Genomic DNA, 18906 nt, shown 5'->3' with positions numbered 1-18906 from the left:
AATGTAGAGAGGCTTCAAAAGAAACTACAGTGCAAAACACAATCTCTGATCAATACAATATACTGTACTGTCCATTGTATAAGGGCAGACCTGTCACATAAAATAATGCAGTTTCTGTAATTTCAGCTGATGATAGTGTTTTTTTTGTCATTGTGTTATGATTGACTAAATGTTCCTGTTGGAAGAGAACATGTGTTAGTGTTTTGAATAATTATTTGATTTTGAAACATGTTTGCAGTGTTTTGGTAGACATAGTGTATTGTGTTAGTGTATTATTGTATTTTGAAAATTAGATTTGGAGTTTAGTTTACAATGTGTGATTTTGAGCATGAAATTAACCGTTTTGCCAATTGTGTGTTTTAGGTGTGTTGGTGTGTTAAGAGTTTAGGAAATTTGTTAAATGTATTGAAAAATCTGTCATAGCGATTGTAAAAAACTGTATTTATAATTTATGTCATTATGTGAAAATACTAAATTTACAGAACAGAAAAAGCCACAGTAGAATAAAAAGTAAATAAATAAATGTGATCTAATCTGCCCAAACTTCTACATTTGTAAGTTAGTCTTAGAACATGATGTTCCCTTTCAGTCGGTCACTCTCGACGCCACGTCAGTGACCGACGAAAATAGTATATCGCTTCGATAGAGCAATCTACTGTACTTTAAGTGTAAACTAAACAAGCAAATGCACACTGTCATGCAATTATTGCATCCAGCTGCCGCTGATCACAGCGTGAGTATAAGAGGCAACAGGTGCAATGCATACCAGCTTTTCGCTTTGGGGCGCTCTGTTAAGAAGTTAAGAAGCCCTCGGTTTGTTAAGAAGTTTACAGTACACCAGCCCTCATAAAAAACTTAACCAAGGTTTTATAATACAAAAAGTGTATACTGTGTTTTTTAGCAGTTTGACTGCAATTTGTATAACGACAGTTTTACTACAAATAGGCTACCACATAAAACTATGGTTAGTGTAACCTGGTTAATTTATGGTTACCATTGTGAGTACAAAAATCATGTTTTGTTTTGTTTTTTTAATGTGCCATGGCACTGTCATGTTTTATCGGGGTGTTTATCAGTTAAAAATAATTGTCCAGTCATTTTAAATATGAAGGCTATAGTTTAAATTAATCCGAACTGAATGAACCTGAACGAGTGTGTGCAGGAAGTAGAAGAACATTTTAGTAAATTTGTTGGACCTCTGCTGACGAACAAACAGTGAATTCAGCTTGGGTTTAGCCAAGGGTCAGAAAAATGGGAAGATGTGGTATTTTTCTGATGCAGAGACACTGATTATTTTAATCATTTATTTTTTCTTTCTTAGAAGTTTGCGTTTTATTTTTAAATATGATAAATGTTAAATCATATTGAAAATATGTGGACAATGGAGACTTCTTTCAGCCATCACAGACCACTACAGATTTAATTAAATCAATTAAAATGGGATCATGAATTAACCCCTTCAGGAACCAGTGATGCCAGTTAGTGCAGCAGCACTGAATAAGACTTTTGCACACTGTTTAAGTAGAAGATTTGTAAGTAATCTAGATTTGTGTGATTTGTACTGCATTGAATTGTTTTGCTCCTCCTACATAATTCTAATATTTACTCGTAATGTTGGGCAGATAGATAGATGGTGTTCATCAATACAATAGAGAGTTACAGAGAAAAAAAAATATTGAGATGCGCATCATCAGCTGCAGTGTCTCTCAGCTGTATCAGTGCAGTCACTGTGACTCTGACTGACGGAGGTTTTTGTACGACTCTTTATCACTGTGTGAACACACAGCTACTAGGACAGTGTATACTCTGACAGTAATAATCTCCTGTATCTTCAGTCTGGACTCCACTGATGGTCAGAGTGAAATCTTTTCCAGTATTTGCTGTTCCACTGCCACTGAATCTAGATGGAGTTCCTGACTGAAGGGTGTTTATGTAATAAATCAGGAGTTTAGGAGCTTCTCCAGGTTTCTGCTGATACCAGGCTAAGTAGTTGCTAAGTATCCCTACATCTATGTTACACTCTATTGTAGCTGTTTGACCGAGCTGGACAGTTTTAACTTTAGGTTGAGTCAGCGTGACTCCTCTGGAGGCTGAAGAAGAGAAAATAGAGTCAGTTTGTCAGTAAAGCTCCTTTATAGCAGAATATTGATATATTAAAATAAAATAAAAACAACCTTGAATAAAAGCTGCAGTGGTCCAGATGAGGATGATGATGTTGTTCATTGTTGTTGTTGTGTCTTGTGTGATGATGAAGATTGTGTTCTGTTCTGCTCTCAGTCATGAAGTGTTAAACTCACAGCTCTATAAACACTCTCAGAGCACTGAAGCATGTGCTGACGATGCAAAGAAGTGGGCAGGATTCACAACAGCTCGAGCTGATACAAGACAAATATACTAGAGTCATAAAATATATAATTACATATTCCATTAGATGAGCTGCCACCGCTGTAATAAGAGCGAGAAGCATGAGTCTGTTCATAAAGTATCAGGACTGACTGTACGTCTATTATTAATCCTAATGTGGGCCTGACATTATAAAATGGACAGAAAAAGTTCTGATAACCAATTTAAGCCCACCGGCAACTATAGTTGCTGCAGTTTATAGTTGTCATTTTTCTAGATATCATCCATGTTTTATTTCTCAATGACATGCAAGCAAACAACCAAACAAAGGATTTGAAGAAATAAAAAAGGTGTCACATGAGCTGTCAAGTTCCTACCCCTAAATTTCAGCAGCAGTTTACAAACTTCAGTCAGTCACACAAAAGGAAGAATGGAAAGATAAAGAGCTAATGCATGGGATTAATAGCTGAAGCTGAAAATATTGAGGCTCCTTTATCCAGTTTGTATGCGTTTTATTCTAATTGGTCAAGGACTAGAAGCTTATGATTCCATTTTAATGTAAATGACTACATTTTAACATTATTATATGAAATCGCCTTTCACAGTCAGACACTGAATACTATGGGCATAAAAAAAATCATAATTTTCTTTCAGGTATACCTTTTTTATTATATAGACGTAATATTTTCTTCATTCTATTTATTTGTATTTATTTTTAACTAACACACCTCTTAGAATGAAAATACCTGCATGTTCAATATCAAGTAAACAAACAAACAAACAAACAAACATGGCTGTAGCCTACACATGATAATTGTATAAAAAGCATATATTTTTAAAATAATATCATTAATTTCATGAATATCAAGGACTTTCACAAATCACAAAGAATAGCATGCAAATATGTTTATGTAAATTTATAAAACTACTTGTACCTTCACTGCTTATGTAAGGGAAGGTTCACCCAAAAATGGAAATTGTGTCATCATTTAGTTTCCCTGAAGTTGCAAACCAATGAGTTTCTTTCTTCTGTTGAGCAAAAATATGATATTTTGCTGAATGTTGGTAACCAAACTGTTTCTTTCAGGTATACCTTTTTTATGATACAGATGTGATATTTTCTTCATTCTATTTAGTTTTATGTGTTCATTTTCATTTAACTTTTTTATACACAATACCCTGTTGGGTCAGGTTAATGGCTGCAGTTTGTTCAGAACTATGTTCCATCATTTTAAGACAAATGGATTTGTTGTGTTATCATATCTAAGAGATTATAAGCTAGATGATTTTTTGGGGTTTGTATCAAATGTTATTTGAATTTTATGCATGATAAATTTGTTTATGAATAAAGATTGATCTGTTGAAAGGAGTTATTTTGAGTTAGATGCCAAATGCTCTCCTATTCAAATTTGACATTTAAGCGGTGAATACAACATATTTGCTCACCGGCAACCATAGTAACCGCATATTAAAATATGATTTTCAAGAAAATAAACAAACACCTGGGGAAAAATAAATGCATCTTCACATAGGACACTATTAACATGACTATATACATGAATCCATTCAGAAAAAATTGGGCACAAATGGGATGGTGATAGATTAAACCTTGTTTATGTGAAGTTTTGTTGTTCTTGTGCTCCAATTAGAGCCTGGGATTCACAACAGCCATTACAGTATATATTTACAGTATATATTTACAGTATATATGAACAATTGTATCTTGATTCTTTTGTCTGAAGATGCAGGTTATTTTCTGAATTATTATGATTAAGTTGCATACATGAAGAACAGAAGTATATTTATGAGAAACTCCACAACATCCTCATGATAAAAGAGGTCAAAGGTCACCTCAGACGTCACAGTTCATGAATTACTGTATATTTCTTTAGAAAGTTCAAAATCAGCACACAGCTAGACATAGGGGTTTAAAGTCAAAGTGAATCATGTCTATTATAAATGAGATGAATAAACTCTTTAACTGATTATGAAAATAACTAAATTATTTTTCAGTTAATAACAAACATTTCGAAGAATTTTTGTCTTTGCTCTTACTTTTTGAAAAGCATTTTTTAAACTAAATGACCGAGTGTAGAAGTGTTGTTTGTCTCTCTGCTGGAGTGTGTGTTCACTCGAGTGGAATAGAGGTTTTTGTACGAGTGTTTCATTAGATTGTATCACTGTGGTACACATTCGGTGGAGGAACTAAACTGGTGCTCGGTAAGTTTGTCTCTTTTAACTATCTTGGTTAAAAAAGTATTGAAATGTATAGATTTTTAACATTTTATTTATTTTATCATCAAATTTAGAGTTTCAAAAGAACTGAATTAAACTCTCAGGAAACAAATATTTTCCAAAACACATTTCCATGATGTGTCTCACTTTGAGTTTTATCAGTTCATTTTATTTCATATTTATTTCCATTAATGTTTACACTTCATATAAAGTTAATATTTTATTATAGATATTATGCATGGAAAAACATCAAAATGTAAATAGTTACTTTTTGTAGTTCATTCAATGATTTTGAATCTCTTTTGTTCATACCATGCTTCAAAAACTTACAAAATACTAAATATGTGAATGTTTAGAAAAGTTGATTCAATTGTTTTTATTATTATTATTATTATTATTATTATTATTATTATTAAATAATTTGCATTTGGTGTGAGATATAGTAATAAAATATCAGCTTGAAACTTTTAGATTTTGAAAAGTTTAAAAAAATATTTAATAGTGTAAGAACATTTCAAGTTCAAGTAAGACAATGTAAGAACTTTATGATGAGATTTGAGACTATACTGGAATTAAAGCGTTCAGTGTCTTTGTACAGTGTCAGCATTCATGTACATCGTTTCATTTTATGAGGTTTCATTTAAATGCATGTAGTGAATATAGTTTGTATATTGTGTATTAATCAGCTGTAGTGATGTTGAATAAGATGAATGATGAGATTGTAGTGATTTTGGCTGCACTCCTCATGTCTGCTGCTGAAAGTCCTGTTGAAATGCTGTGAAGGCTGCAGGGCAGAAGAGTGCTGGAGCTGCAGTGTGTTTTCTCTGTGTTTGTGAATGTGTTGTGTTTGTCTCCTGCAGCTGGTCCCACAGTGAAGCCCTCAGTGTCTCTGCTGCCGCCCTCTTCTCTGCAGATCTCTGGAGACTCAGCCGCACTGCTCTGCCTGCTCAGCTCTTACTCTCCACAGGGGGCGCTGGTGAGCTGGACACTGGACGGCTCAGAGGTCACCGACGGGGTTGTGACCAGCGCAGAGAGCGAGCAGGACGGCCGCTACAGCCGCAGTAGTGTCCTGACCCTCAGCAAAGCACGCTGGGAAGCGGGAGAGCAGTACGTCTGCAGAGTAACACATGATGGAGCTCCTCATGAGGCCTCGTTCCACAAGAGTCGCTGTTAGTCGCTCGCAGTGCTGATGTTTCTCCAGTGAGCGCTGCTCTCTCCTGAAGATGAGCGTATCTGAGTGTCCTGTGTCAGGCAGGATTCACATGAGTCTAGTGCTGCAGCTGTAGTCATTTACAACTCAATACTGAAAGAGAGCTCTAGTGTCAAAGCACTGGCTGATCTTTCAATCTGCTGTGTTTGCTGCAACATTCAATAAAGCTTCTCAACAAACTCCATTTGTGTCTGACAACATCATTCAACTAACAGATGAAGATGCATGTAGTGTTTGTCCAGGTGTTTTTCAGAAGCTCGATCAGTAGCAGTAAATCTAGTCAAATAAAGCTCTTGGGGTTTGAACATGGTCTCTGGAGACAGAGCTGCTCTATTCTGAGAGGATCACAATCACTCCACCCTGACAATGCAAATGAGATTTTCAGCTCACACTCCCAGAGTCACTGTTTGATTGGTTACATGATCTGGACTGAAACACACCAGTTTCACTTCTGCTGTAGACCTGCAGCACACAGACAAACTCATTATTACATTTCAGTTTTTTTATTTATTTATTTTTAATTTCTAACATCCTTTTTCCAATCTGTAGTCACATTTTCAAAACACTATACACATTTAGCACAACATCAGTCTGTTGTGACCAAATTTTTAGCACAATTCATTTTGTTTTCACACAATATTCAGTTAATTAACACATTTCTAAAATGCTTACATTTTGTTTTCACATAAGCTATACCTCATACCTGGGGGTAAGGACAGACAGACGAGGTGAGAGAATAGAAAATGGAAGGATGATTAGCGACGAGAGAAGGGAGAGAGGAAAAAATAATAATTGTTCCGTTTCCCAGACATGGCGCTGCTCGGCTCCCCACCAGCTGTGTGAACTCTTCTGCGGTGCCTGGCGGCAGCACTGGATAACCCTCGGTGGACGGCACAACACTCCTCCGCCACCTGGTTGATGGCGACGGCTCTTGACTGAATTACTAAAAAGAATTAATCCACAATCAAACCAAGTTTTGTTCCGACAACAGATATAATTTTACTAGTGGGTGCAGGAAAGTATAGTTCATTTATGTAAGTGAGGATGGCAAAATAAAGTAAACTGTGACATATTATACCCAACAATCCTTTATACAGTGGACTACCAGTAAAACTGATAAAAAAAATTGGGACCAACGATTATTCAGACACTTTGACCCGACTATGCTTTGTGTTTTTCTTTAATTGCTAATGCTTTTTACACCACAGACTGAACAAAATGAAGCATTGCTTGGTAACTGGTCAACAAAGTATTGATAGTTGTGTAAATATTGTCATACTAACAGTTGTCTGAAATTTGGGTTGATTGTAATCCATTAAATACCTTTCTTTTGAAGTTATCTGACATTATCAAGATGATTTTGTTTTGATAGTTTAACTCTAAGTTATTGCCATGTTTTATTACCATTTTCTAAACTAGAGTGGATAAACTGTGATAATGTGTTTGTCTGAGTAAATTTTGGTTTGACCATATATATATATATATATATATATATATATGGCTATGCATTGTTATTTTACATTTGATTATTCTGTTTCTGTACCTGGACAACTACAAACTATAAAAAACTTAAAGGGTAAGTTCACCCGAAATGAAAATTAGCCTGTGTTTTACTCACCCTAGAAGCATTCTAGGTGAATGTGACTTTCTTCCAGATGAATCCAATCGGAGTTATATTAAAATCTGTCCTGGCCACTCCAAGTCTTTCAATGGGGGTAAGTGGGTGTTTGTTACCAACAGTTCAGAAGACGTGAAATAAAGTGTGTGCATCTGTAATAAAACGTCCGTAAAAATGCTTATCATCTACAATATTTTATAAAGAGATTTTTTTTAATACTTCTGAGTTGCTGTTGTTGCAGAAGTAGAGTCTTTACACTATATTTAAAGTTTGTAACATGTCTTCATTTCTGTCATGCTGTGTTTAAAACATTTGTAAAAAAAAAAAAAAAAAAAAAATAAGAAAGATCTATGATTTTGGTATGGGGTAAGCTTGTGTGGAAATAAAATTTAGGCATTTTAGAAATGTGTTAATTTACTGAATATTGTGTGAAAACAACATGAATTGTGTTGAAGGTATTATCACAACAGAAAGATGTGTCTTATTGTGTTTAGAGTTTAAAAAATGTGAGTACAGATTGGACAAAAGGATTTTAGCAATTGAAAAAAAAAACAGTTTTTAGCAATTTACAATATATTTTCATATATTAAATTATGTAAAATTGGAACCACTTCAAGTACATTAAGTGTAATTTAACGGCAGCATATATGATATCTTGACCAAAAATACATAATAAATGAAAGATCAGTGAATTGCTTTGGCAGAGCTTTTTTTATCAATTTGTAAAATGTTTCAGTTATGCTATACTATGAAAATTGCATTATTCAATAAAAGCATCAAAATGCAATTTTCTGAAAAAAAAAAACAACAACAACAACAAAAGCCTACAAATATCTAAACAAAGGAAGAAACAGGAGAGTTTGTCACTAGTGGATTGTCACTTCTTTGATTATGAATTGTATTTTCAGCAGCTGAAGACTTGAAATTCAGACACTGTAGTATTTAAAGACTGCTTTATCACCTGTGAAAGGGAAAAAAATATATTTATATAAAATTAACCAATGATTAACAGTTTTGCGTTATAATTTGCATACACATTAGAATTTTTTTCAAGTAAAAGTCCTGCATTGAAAATGTTACTTAAGTAAGTACAGTCAGGACAATGTATTTTAAGGTTGAAAATTAAACTGGGACTGCTGTACTATTATTTATTATTATTGTATTATTATTTATCATTAGATTATTATTTCTAGAATGTTAATGCAATGCTATAAAGTTATACATTAAACACTACACAACTTGAATCGTTTTTCTATGTTCTTACACAAAGTACAAATAAAATATACTTTAAGAAAGAGTAAAATTAAAATGAGTTAAAAAATAGATTAAAACTTCACTTTAAGTATGCTTATGTTAAGAATATGACTTAAAAGCTCAACTAAGCATATATTTATTAGCATGTTTTTTAGAAATATATTAAAATGCAATGTACATACAAATGTACTTTAACTATATTTTAATTAATTTATTAGTTTGTCTTTGTGCTCCCATGTGAAAGAGACAAACTCTTTACATTTCAAAGGGATAATGTATATGGAAATGTAAGTAAAATAAAAAAAAAATATATGATTGTAAACACAGAATCAAGTATTCTGACAGTAATTGTGTAAGAATGTAAATCTTTCTGTGGGCCAAATGGAAAGCATCACATCCAGACAGCAGAATTCAGTGACTGAATGCAGTCTGTTCAGTTTGATTGACAGGAATCATATATTACACCTAAAACATGATGATTATGTTAAAACCCTGACTCATTATCTTTAGAAATACAATATTTCTGTTAATTGTAATTATATTGTGTTATTAGTGATTGTGTTGATCAGTGTTGTGTGTGTGATTGTGTCGATCAGTGTCGTGTGTGATTGTGTCGATCAGTGTTGTGTGTGTGATTGTGTTGATCAGTGTTGTGTGTGTGATTGTGTTAATCAGTGTTGTGTGTGTGTGATTGTGTCGATCAGTGTTGTGTGTGTGATCGTGTCGATCAGTGTTGTGTGTGTGATTGTGTCGATCAGTGTTGTGTGTGATTGTGTCGATCAGTAATGTGTGTGTGATTGTGTTGATCAGTGTTGTGTGTGTGATTGTGTCAATCAGTGTTGTGTGTGTGTGATTGTGTCGATCAGTGTTGTGTGTGTGATCGTGTCGATCAGTGTTGTGTGTGTGATTGTGTCGATCAGTGTTGTGTGTGTGATTGTGTCGATCAGTGTTGTGTGTGTGATTGTGTCCATCAGTGTTGTGTGTGTGTTTGTGTCGATCAGTGTTGTGTGTGTGTGTTTGTATTGATCAGTGTTGTGTGTGGGATTGTGTTGATCAGTGTTGTGTGTGTGATTGTGTAGATCAGTGTTGTGTGTGTGTTTGTGTTGATCAGTGCTGTGTGTGTGCTTGTGTCGATCAGTGTTGTGTGTGTGCTTGTGTCGATCAGTGTTGTGTGTGTGTTTGTGTCGATCAGTGTTGTGTGTGTTTGTGTTGATCAGTGTTGTGTGTGGGATTGTGGCGATCAGTGTTGTGTGTGTGATTGTGTAGATCAGTGTTGTGTGCGTGTTTGTGTTGATCAGTGTTGTGTGTGGGATTGTGTTGATCAGTGTTGTGTGTGTGTGTGTGATTGTGTCGATCAGTGTTGTGTGTGTGATTGTGTCGATCAGTGTTGTGTGTGTGATTGTGTCGATCAGTGTTGTGTGTGGGATTGTGTCGATCAGTGTTGTGTGTGTGCTTGTGTCGATCAGTGTTGTGTGTGTGTTTGTGTCGATCAGTGTTGTGTGTGTGTGTTTGTGTTGATCAGTGTTGTGTGTGGGATTGTGTCGATCAGTGTTGTGTGTGTGATTGTGTAGATCAGTGTTGTGTGCGTGTTTGTGTTGATCAGTGTTGTGTGTGGGATTGTGTCGATCAGTGTTGTGTGTGTGTTTGTGTCAATCAGTGTTGTGTGATTGTGTCGATCAGTGTTGTGTGTGTGATTGTGTCGATCAGTATTGTGTGTTATTGTGTCGATCAGTGTTGTGTGTGTGTTTGTGTCAATCAGTGTTGTGTGATTGTGTCGATCAGTGTTGTGTGTGTGATTGTGTCGATCAGTGTTGTGTGTGTGATTGTGTTGATCAGTGTTGTGTGTGTGTTTGTGTTGATCAGTGTTGTGTGTGATTGTGTTGATCAGTGTTGTGTGTGTGTTTGTGTCAATCAGTGTTGTGTGATTGTGTCGATCAGTGTTGTGTGTGTGATTGTGTCGATCAGTGTTGTGTGTCTGATTGTGTTGATCAGTGTTGTGTGTGTGTTTGTGTTGATCAGTGTTGTGTGTGGGATTGTGTTGATCAGTGTTGTGTGTGTGATTGTGTCGATCAGTGTTGTGTGTGTGCTTGTGTCGATCAGTGTTGTGTGTGTGTTTGTGTCGATCAGTGTTGTGTGTGTGTGTTTGTGTCGATCAGTGTTGTGTGTGGGATTGTGTCGATCAGTGTTGTGTGCGTGATTGTGTAGATCAGTGTTGTGTGTGTGTTTGTGTTGATCAGTGTTGTGTGTGGGATTGTGTTGATCAGTGTTGTGTGTGTGTGTGTGATTGTGTCGATCAGTGTTGTGTGTGTGATTGTGTCGATCAGTGTTGAGTGTGTGATTGTGTCGATCAGTGTTGTGTGTGGGATTGTGTCCATCATTGTTGTGTGTGTGTTTGTGTCGATCAGTGTTGTGTGTGTGCTTGTGTCGATCAGTGTTGTGTGTGTGATTGTGTCGATCAGTGTTGTGTGTGTATTTGTGTCGATCAGTGTTGTGTGTGTGATTGTGTAGATCAGTGTTGTGTGTGTGTTTGTGTCGATCAGTGTTGTGTGTGGGATTGTGTTGATCAGTGTTGTGTGTGTGTGTGTGTGTGTGTGATTGTTTCGATCAGTGTTGTGTGTGCTTGTGTCGATCAGTGTTGTGTGTGTGTGCTTGTGTCGATCAGTGTTGTGTGTGGGTTTGTGTTGATCAGTGTTGTGTGTGTGTGTGTGTGATTGTGTCGATCAGTGTTGTGTGTGTGATTGTGTAGATCAGTGTTGTGTGATTGTGTTGATCAGTGTTGTGTGTGTGTGTTTGTGTCGATCAGTGTTGTGTGTGTGATTGTGTCGATCAGTGTTGTGTGTGTGATTGTGTTGATCAGTGTTGTGTGATTGTGTTGATCAGTGTTGTGTGTGTGTGTTTGTGTCGATCAGTGTTGTGTGTGTGATTGTGTAGATCAGTGTTATGTGTGTGTTTGTGTCGATCAGTGTTGTCTGTGTGTGTGTGTGTGTTGATCAGTGTTGTGTGTGTGATTGTGTTGTAGAGCAGCTGCAGTGTCTCTCAGCTGTATCAGTGCAGTCACTGTGACTCTGACTGACGGAGGTTTTTGTACGACTCTTTATCACTGTGTTAACACATATTGACTGTTTGGATAGTGAAAAATCAGTGTTGTGTGTGTGATTGTGTCGATCAGTGTTGTGTATGTGTTTGTGTCGATCAGTGTTGTGTGTGTGATTGTGTCGATCAGTGTTGTGTGTGGGATTGTGTCGATCAGTGTTGTGTGTGTGATTGTGTCGATCAGTGTTGTGTGTGTGATTGTGTCGATCAGTGTTGTGTGTGTGATTGTGTTGATCAGTGTTGTGTGTGTGTTTGTGTTGATCAGTGTTGTGTGTGGGATTGTGTTGATCAGTGTTGTGTGTGTGATTGTGTCGATCAGTGTTGTGTGTGTGCTTGTGTCGATCAGTGTTGTGTGTGTGTTTGTGTCGATCAGTGTTGTGTGTGTGTGTTTGTGTTGATCAGTGTTGTGTGTGGGATTGTGTCGATCAGTGTTGTGTGTGTGATTGTGTAGATCAGTGTTGTGTGCGTGTTTGTGTTGATCAGTGTTGTGTGTGGGATTGTGTCGATCAGTGTTGTGTGTGTGTTTGTGTCAATCAGTGTTGTGTGATTGTGTCGATCAGTGTTGTGTGTGTGATTGTGTCGATCAGTATTGTGTGTTATTGTGTCGATCAGTGTTGTGTGTGTGTTTGTGTCAATCAGTGTTGTGTGATTGTGTCGATCAGTGTTGTGTGTGTGATTGTGTCGATCAGTGTTGTGTGTGTGATTGTGTTGATCAGTGTTGTGTGTGTGTTTGTGTTGATCAGTGTTGTGTGTGATTGTGTTGATCAGTGTTGTGTGTGTGTTTGTGTCAATCAGTGTTGTGTGATTGTGTCGATCAGTGTTGTGTGTGTGATTGTGTCGATCAGTGTTGTGTGTCTGATTGTGTTGATCAGTGTTGTGTGTGTGTTTGTGTTGATCAGTGTTGTGTGTGGGATTGTGTTGATCAGTGTTGTGTGTGTGATTGTGTCGATCAGTGTTGTGTGTGTGCTTGTGTCGATCAGTGTTGTGTGTGTGTTTGTGTCGATCAGTGTTGTGTGTGTGTGTTTGTGTCGATCAGTGTTGTGTGTGGGATTGTGTCGATCAGTGTTGTGTGCGTGATTGTGTAGATCAGTGTTGTGTGTGTGTTTGTGTTGATCAGTGTTGTGTGTGGGATTGTGTTGATCAGTGTTGTGTGTGTGTGTGTGATTGTGTCGATCAGTGTTGTGTGTGTGATTGTGTCGATCAGTGTTGTGTGTGTGATTGTGTCGATCAGTGTTGTGTGTGGGATTGTGTCCATCATTGTTGTGTGTGTGTTTGTGTCGATCAGTGTTGTGTGTGTGCTTGTGTCGATCAGTGTTGTGTGTGTGATTGTGTCGATCAGTGTTGTGTGTGTATTTGTGTCGATCAGTGTTGTGTGTGTGATTGTGTAGATCAGTGTTGTGTGTGTGTTTGTGTCGATCAGTGTTGTGTGTGGGATTGTGTTGATCAGTGTTGTGTGTGTGTGTGTGTGTGTGTGTGATTGTTTCGATCAGTGTTGTGTGTGCTTGTGTCGATCAGTGTTGTGTGTGTGTGCTTGTGTCGATCAGTGTTGTGTGTGGGTTTGTGTTGATCAGTGTTGTGTGTGTGTGTGTGTGATTGTGTCGATCAGTGTTGTGTGTGTGATTGTGTAGATCAGTGTTGTGTGATTGTGTTGATCAGTGTTGTGTGTGTGTGTTTGTGTCGATCAGTGTTGTGTGTGTGATTGTGTCGATCAGTGTTGTGTGTGTGATTGTGTTGATCAGTGTTGTGTGATTGTGTTGATCAGTGTTGTGTGTGTGTGTTTGTGTCGATCAGTGTTGTGTGTGTGATTGTGTAGATCAGTGTTATGTGTGTGTTTGTGTCGATCAGTGTTGTCTGTGTGTGTGTGTGTGTTGATCAGTGTTGTGTGTGTGATTGTGCTGTAGAGCAGCTGCAGTGTCTCTCAGCTGTATCAGTGCAGTCACTGTGACTCTGACTGACGGAGGTTTTTGTACGACTCTTTATCACTGTGTTAACACATATTGACTGTTTGGATAGTGAAAACTCTGACAGTGATAATCTCCTGTATCTTCAGTCTGGACTCCACTGATGGTGAGAGTGAAATTACTGTCAGATCCACTGCCACTGAATCTAGAAGGAATTCCAGTGTAACGGCTTGTTGCACGATATATGAGGAGTTTAGGAGCTTCTCCAGGTTTCTGTAAGTACCAGTGTAAATAATCATTATTATACACTGAACTGCTGGTTTTACAATTTATTCTGACTTCTTGTCCTGGTTGAGCTGCTATTATTGATTGAGTCTGAGTTACAGTGATCTGTCCTCTACACTCTGAAACAGGAAAACAGGACACATTTTACAATAATGTATATTACACATTTTAAAATGGTTAATAACATTCTGAAAGTTTTATTACAAACCATGAGCAAACAGTGTGAGAGTCCAGATGAGGATGATGATGTTGTTCATTGTTGTTGTTGTGTCTTGTGTGATGATGAAGATTGTGTTCTGTTCTGCTCTCAGTCATGAAGTGTTAAACTCACAGCTCTATAAACACTCTCAGAGCACTGAAGCATGTGCTGACGATGCAAAGAAGTGGGCAGGATTCACAACAGATTGAGCTGCTAACAAACACAAATACAATAAAAAATATAGAAAATATCATTTTACAATGACTAGGGTTCGGTATCGTTTGAATTTTATCAAATCTTATTCTGATTCTTATCGATTCCTATAGTTTCCGTTCCAATAAGATAAACAAACAAAAACAATCCAGTAAAAAAAGTCAAACACTTAGATGCCAAACATATTCATTCTGTCATTTTTCTGTTGCAGATGAATAACATGAGGAAAAAGCAGCAGGGTACAGAAAACCTAAGGCTACAAGAGGAACTTTTGTCTATGGTAACACATTAATGGTCGTAGTGAGATTGTGAGAGCTGATTTCTGCTCAGCCATGCTGTGGTCCGTGAAGCAAACAGGAGGACGGTCACACAGAGTTGCAACGACAAAAACACTGGAATCAGTCGATTGAGAGGTACGGTAATTTAATGTTTAGTCATATCGTAGTTTCCTCTGAATGTGTAGGAAAACTTTATCTAGCACTAAGTAGCAGCTAAAAGTCGAACTACACTGCAAAAGCTAGCTTAGCAGCCTGCAAACTAAGTTGAGCATTGAACGTTAAAAATACCGCCATCACCTTCGCGCCATAAAATATGAAAAAATATTTTCTGGACTGAGGATGTTTTTTGCAGCTGTGTGTGTTCAGTAGAGCTAATATTATATTTTTGGTCAACCAGTGTGTGAAATATAGTGTGACAGTCTAGTTCTAGATTTAAGTAACTATAACACAAGAACAAGCTTTGACTTATTTATTTGCTCTGTGATTAAAGGGCTGTTTAAAGACTTTTTTCTCTTGGATATAAAGGACATTTGTTTTTATCAATTAGCTCATTTTCACAGATCACCTATTTTCAGATGTTTAAATAGACAGAGGCAGAGCAAATTGCATTCAAATGCCACGAATGCTTGAGGTGCAACATGTGTTATGTAAAAATAAACCTTTGTAGATCCTATAAATATGTCTATATTTACTAGACACATTGTTTGCACCTCCTTTCTTTTTGACATTTTGATGGATTCAAAGCTTATTTAAGAGGTTCCAGAGCCCCACGAACACCTGTATTTTGCACACTGATTCTAAGCCAATTTGACAATGATCCTGCTTGACATTTGTAGTTATAGCTACTTCAAAGTGAATTGACTGACTCATTGATTGATTGATTGATTGATTGATTGATTGAATTACATTTCCCCCAGGGTTAGGTTTAAGACTAGTTATGAAGATAAGCAGAGATATTCAGAACTTCTTCCAAAAAGAAAAGAGTTCTCCCAGCTGCAGTGGAAAGGCTCAGTCAAGTAGTCAGCAGCCTAGATACAGTAGTGACAGTGAGGTTGAAGAGCAGTCAGCTCCTCTTGCACAAGATTGTAAGTCATGCTTAGATAAGTGGAATTTATCATGTAGGCTTACATTCAAGTTGTTTTTCACTCCAGTTATACAATTACAACTGTCTAAAACAGTTGTAATACACACACAGAAACACACGTCTAGTTGTCGTGTACTCTCATACTAAAGACATTTTATCTTTCAGTTTACACGACATTATGAGTGCCTTCCTTTTAAATACCATGTAAGTTGTAATACTGACCACAAATAAACTTTGTAACTAATCATTTTGAATGAAACTTCATAAAAACTGAAATAAGGACTGATCACGATTATTTATACTTTACAGACGTTTCACAGTCCAGAGCAGCAGGTCCTACACAACCTCAACTTAAGGTATTTCCGCGAACCATGCATGGCAACAGGAAGAGGTCCTTCAGCACCGAGTGGTATAAACAACACCCATGGCTTAAGTACTCTCAAAGCCAAAACTCTGCCTATGTTTTGCATGTCGACACTTCTCTTTGCCAAAACCTCAGCATCTGTTTTCACATCACAACTGGGATTCTCTCGTTGGAAAAAGGCAATGTACAAAGATGGTGGATTTAAAGTACATGAAAAGTCAGTAAAGTACATATCAATGCCATGTTTGCATGGGGTGAGAACAAGAAGGCAACAGATTGTTCCTTACACACTGAAAAAAAGGATTTGTTGGATTTACTCAATTGAATTATGGACATTGGTTCCACACATTCAGTTTGAGGTCAGAGTATCCTATGCATTTATGTGGTTTCATTATAATACGGTTGTGTTAATCATATGCATTTTCAAAAAGTGATGTGTACATAGTCTTTTTAAGTTATACTACCATAATTCAGTTATGTTAGTTTAACATTATTATTTTATTTCAGATATATGGTTTGACCATGTTAATTCTGTGCAATTAAATCAAGTTATCTTAACATAATTTTGATAACGTCACTAAAATTAAAATTTAATACATACATGTACATGTAACTGTGTTTAAAAACTAATAAAACATTGTAACAATAATCATTTATTTAATTTCTCTCAGAAACTTTAAAACTGTACCCAAGAACAGCAGTACCTGGAACTGTTATTTCAAGAAAAACGCTTTTGTTTTAAAGATAATTATATATAGACATTACAAAATAATGTTATCATACAGTATCTGACCCTTACCTAAACTATAAACAGTGTATCTTATTTATGCTAGTTCCTCCATGTGTCATAGATTCAGCTCTAATCAATCAACTTCTGAGTCAGTCCAAAGAAGGGCCAAATTCAGACAAAAAAAGAAAAAAGAGCAGGCAAAGGGGAACAGTCTAAACAACAAGATCACGGTTTATCCTCTGCAGTGGTCTTGCATGAAGGCTGCTGAAATTTTCTGAGGTTGATCGTTTGCAGTCTCAGCAGTCATAAAAAAATCGGTGCATCTTATTGGTGGAGTTTAGATTTGAAATTTTGGGCCTTGATAGAGAGTTCACCTCCATCCAACTCCATGATGAGTTTTTGCAGAATTTCAAATGTAAAACGCAACTTTGTGGGGTACTACAGGTTAAGATAAATTAGAACAAACAACATTGAAGTTGCAAAAGCCACGCTGTCAAGGTCCTGAAGCACTGCCACACCCTCTAGCACAATTCCTACATCATGGGCTTCATTGTCAGCAGTGTGCTTTATCACGAAGATGCCCATGGTAGTCTTCTCAATCGCACTCTGTAAAAGATCTTCCATGTCCTAAAGACAGAAAAAAAGATGAATATGTATTTAACACATGAACAAGAAATGAGGGGTAGCATAATGGAATATTACTTAAAGAAAGGACCATCACATTTTTTCCCCCATTATATTTTTTACTTAGAAACTACTAAAATTGGGTTTGTTTTTTAGAACCCTAAAAATCTGTGTTGACATTTCACATTGCAAATTAGCACATGTCTGTTAAATTTGACACCATCTGTAAAATATACATCAGGGGTGGCCAATCCTGCTCCTGGAGATCTACTGGAGATTTCTAGACCTTGATTAGCTGAATTAGGTGTGTTTCATTAGAGTTTGAGCTAAACTGTGCAGAGCTGCGGCCCTCCAGGAACTGAGTTTGACACCCCTGGCTTTAGGTCATAACACAGTAAGAATAGGAGATGAGAAAAATATGTGATAGGGTTTTAAGTAATGTGGCGTATCATGGTATTGAATATGCACAGTAGTGTTATAGAGAATAGGCTTGGTGCAAAAGAAAGTGTTTTTAGTTATACCGGTGTTAAGCCATAACAATGGTTACATCACGATCGACAGTGCACCACAGGGCAGGAGCCAGATTTTATTTATCACGTAAGGAAAGTGAGTCAAGCTGACTGACAAGAGTGAGGTGAGAAAGAGAAGACTAGCAGATGTCTGTTTAGAAAGGAAATGCAAAGGCACCTGTTTGGCAATAATTTAGATTTTGAAAAGCCTATTGACTGGATGTTTTTTTAAGTGCACTGTACTGTCCTGTATATGCAGGTCGGGTTTTTGTAGCTATTGGGTTGATGTGTGTTTCTTCAACCACAGATTCTCATATCGGATTGGGTTTCGTTGCGATGAAACCGTCGACTCCACCCAAGGGAAGAAATACAGATGGCGGGCCAACCATGAAAAGGATCAAAGACACTGATTTACCCATCTGAACGGTTGGAGTGATTTTTTTCTTTTTTTTTTCACTGATAAAGACTTGTAGATCTGAACTTTGCTGGATAACACTTTAAACGGAACTGAGTAGATATAAACGTTATTGATATAAATCTGAACATAAATGGACATTTTGTATGGAATTTTTGAGAAAATGCTATGGGAACAAATGTGAGCAAATGGTTAGGGTTTATTTATTTTTTTCCCTTGTTATTCAATTTTTCTGTAAAGTTTATAGAACGGGTTTGAAGTTTAACATTGAAATTTAAACTGTAACATAAAGGGAAATTTAAAGGAACTTAAATTAGCATTATAAACCCTAAAAGGCTAAAAGTAGAATAGGACATAATCCTAAAATCCTAAACTGAAAAAGCTTGACTAACAAAGTGTTATGGTAACAAAGGTATTTTTTTTCTCTAACCAGGCCTGGTGAACAATTTTTTTTTCAAAAGCGTAAAGTTTTTTTTTTTTTTTTTGAAACTATAAGGTGACTGTATGTGTCGTTCTCTTGTTTTTCCTTGATTCACTTTACTTAATTTATA

At 36.6% G+C, this 18906-nt stretch overlaps 1 protein-coding gene and 2 gene segments (V, D, J or C); 1 reads left to right on the top strand and 2 right to left on the bottom strand.

Annotated features, from left to right (window-relative positions):
• Nucleotides 1–18906, top strand: part of LOC132125468 (uncharacterized) — a 1183551-nt gene that overhangs the window by 54163 nt on the left and 1110482 nt on the right. The window lies entirely within an intron of this gene.
• LOC132125484 (immunoglobulin kappa variable 1-9-like) overlaps nt 1429–18906 on the bottom strand; it is a 73905-nt gene continuing 56427 nt past the window's right edge. Inside the window, 1 exon segment of the V gene segment in view lies at nt 1429–2090. Coding sequence covers nt 1768–2090 — 323 coding nt within the window.
• Nucleotides 13733–14244, bottom strand: LOC132124759 (immunoglobulin kappa variable 3-15-like). The segment is given in 2 exon segments: nt 13733–14058; nt 14148–14244. Coding segments are annotated over 2 exon segments (375 nt in total).

This window comes from Carassius carassius, chromosome 43 (assembly GCF_963082965.1).
Source record: "Carassius carassius chromosome 43, fCarCar2.1, whole genome shotgun sequence".
In the NCBI taxonomy this organism is placed as follows: domain Eukaryota; kingdom Metazoa; phylum Chordata; class Actinopteri; order Cypriniformes; family Cyprinidae; genus Carassius; species Carassius carassius.
Note: the sequence above shows the minus strand (reverse complement) of the source record. Positions and strands in the feature narration are given on the sequence as shown.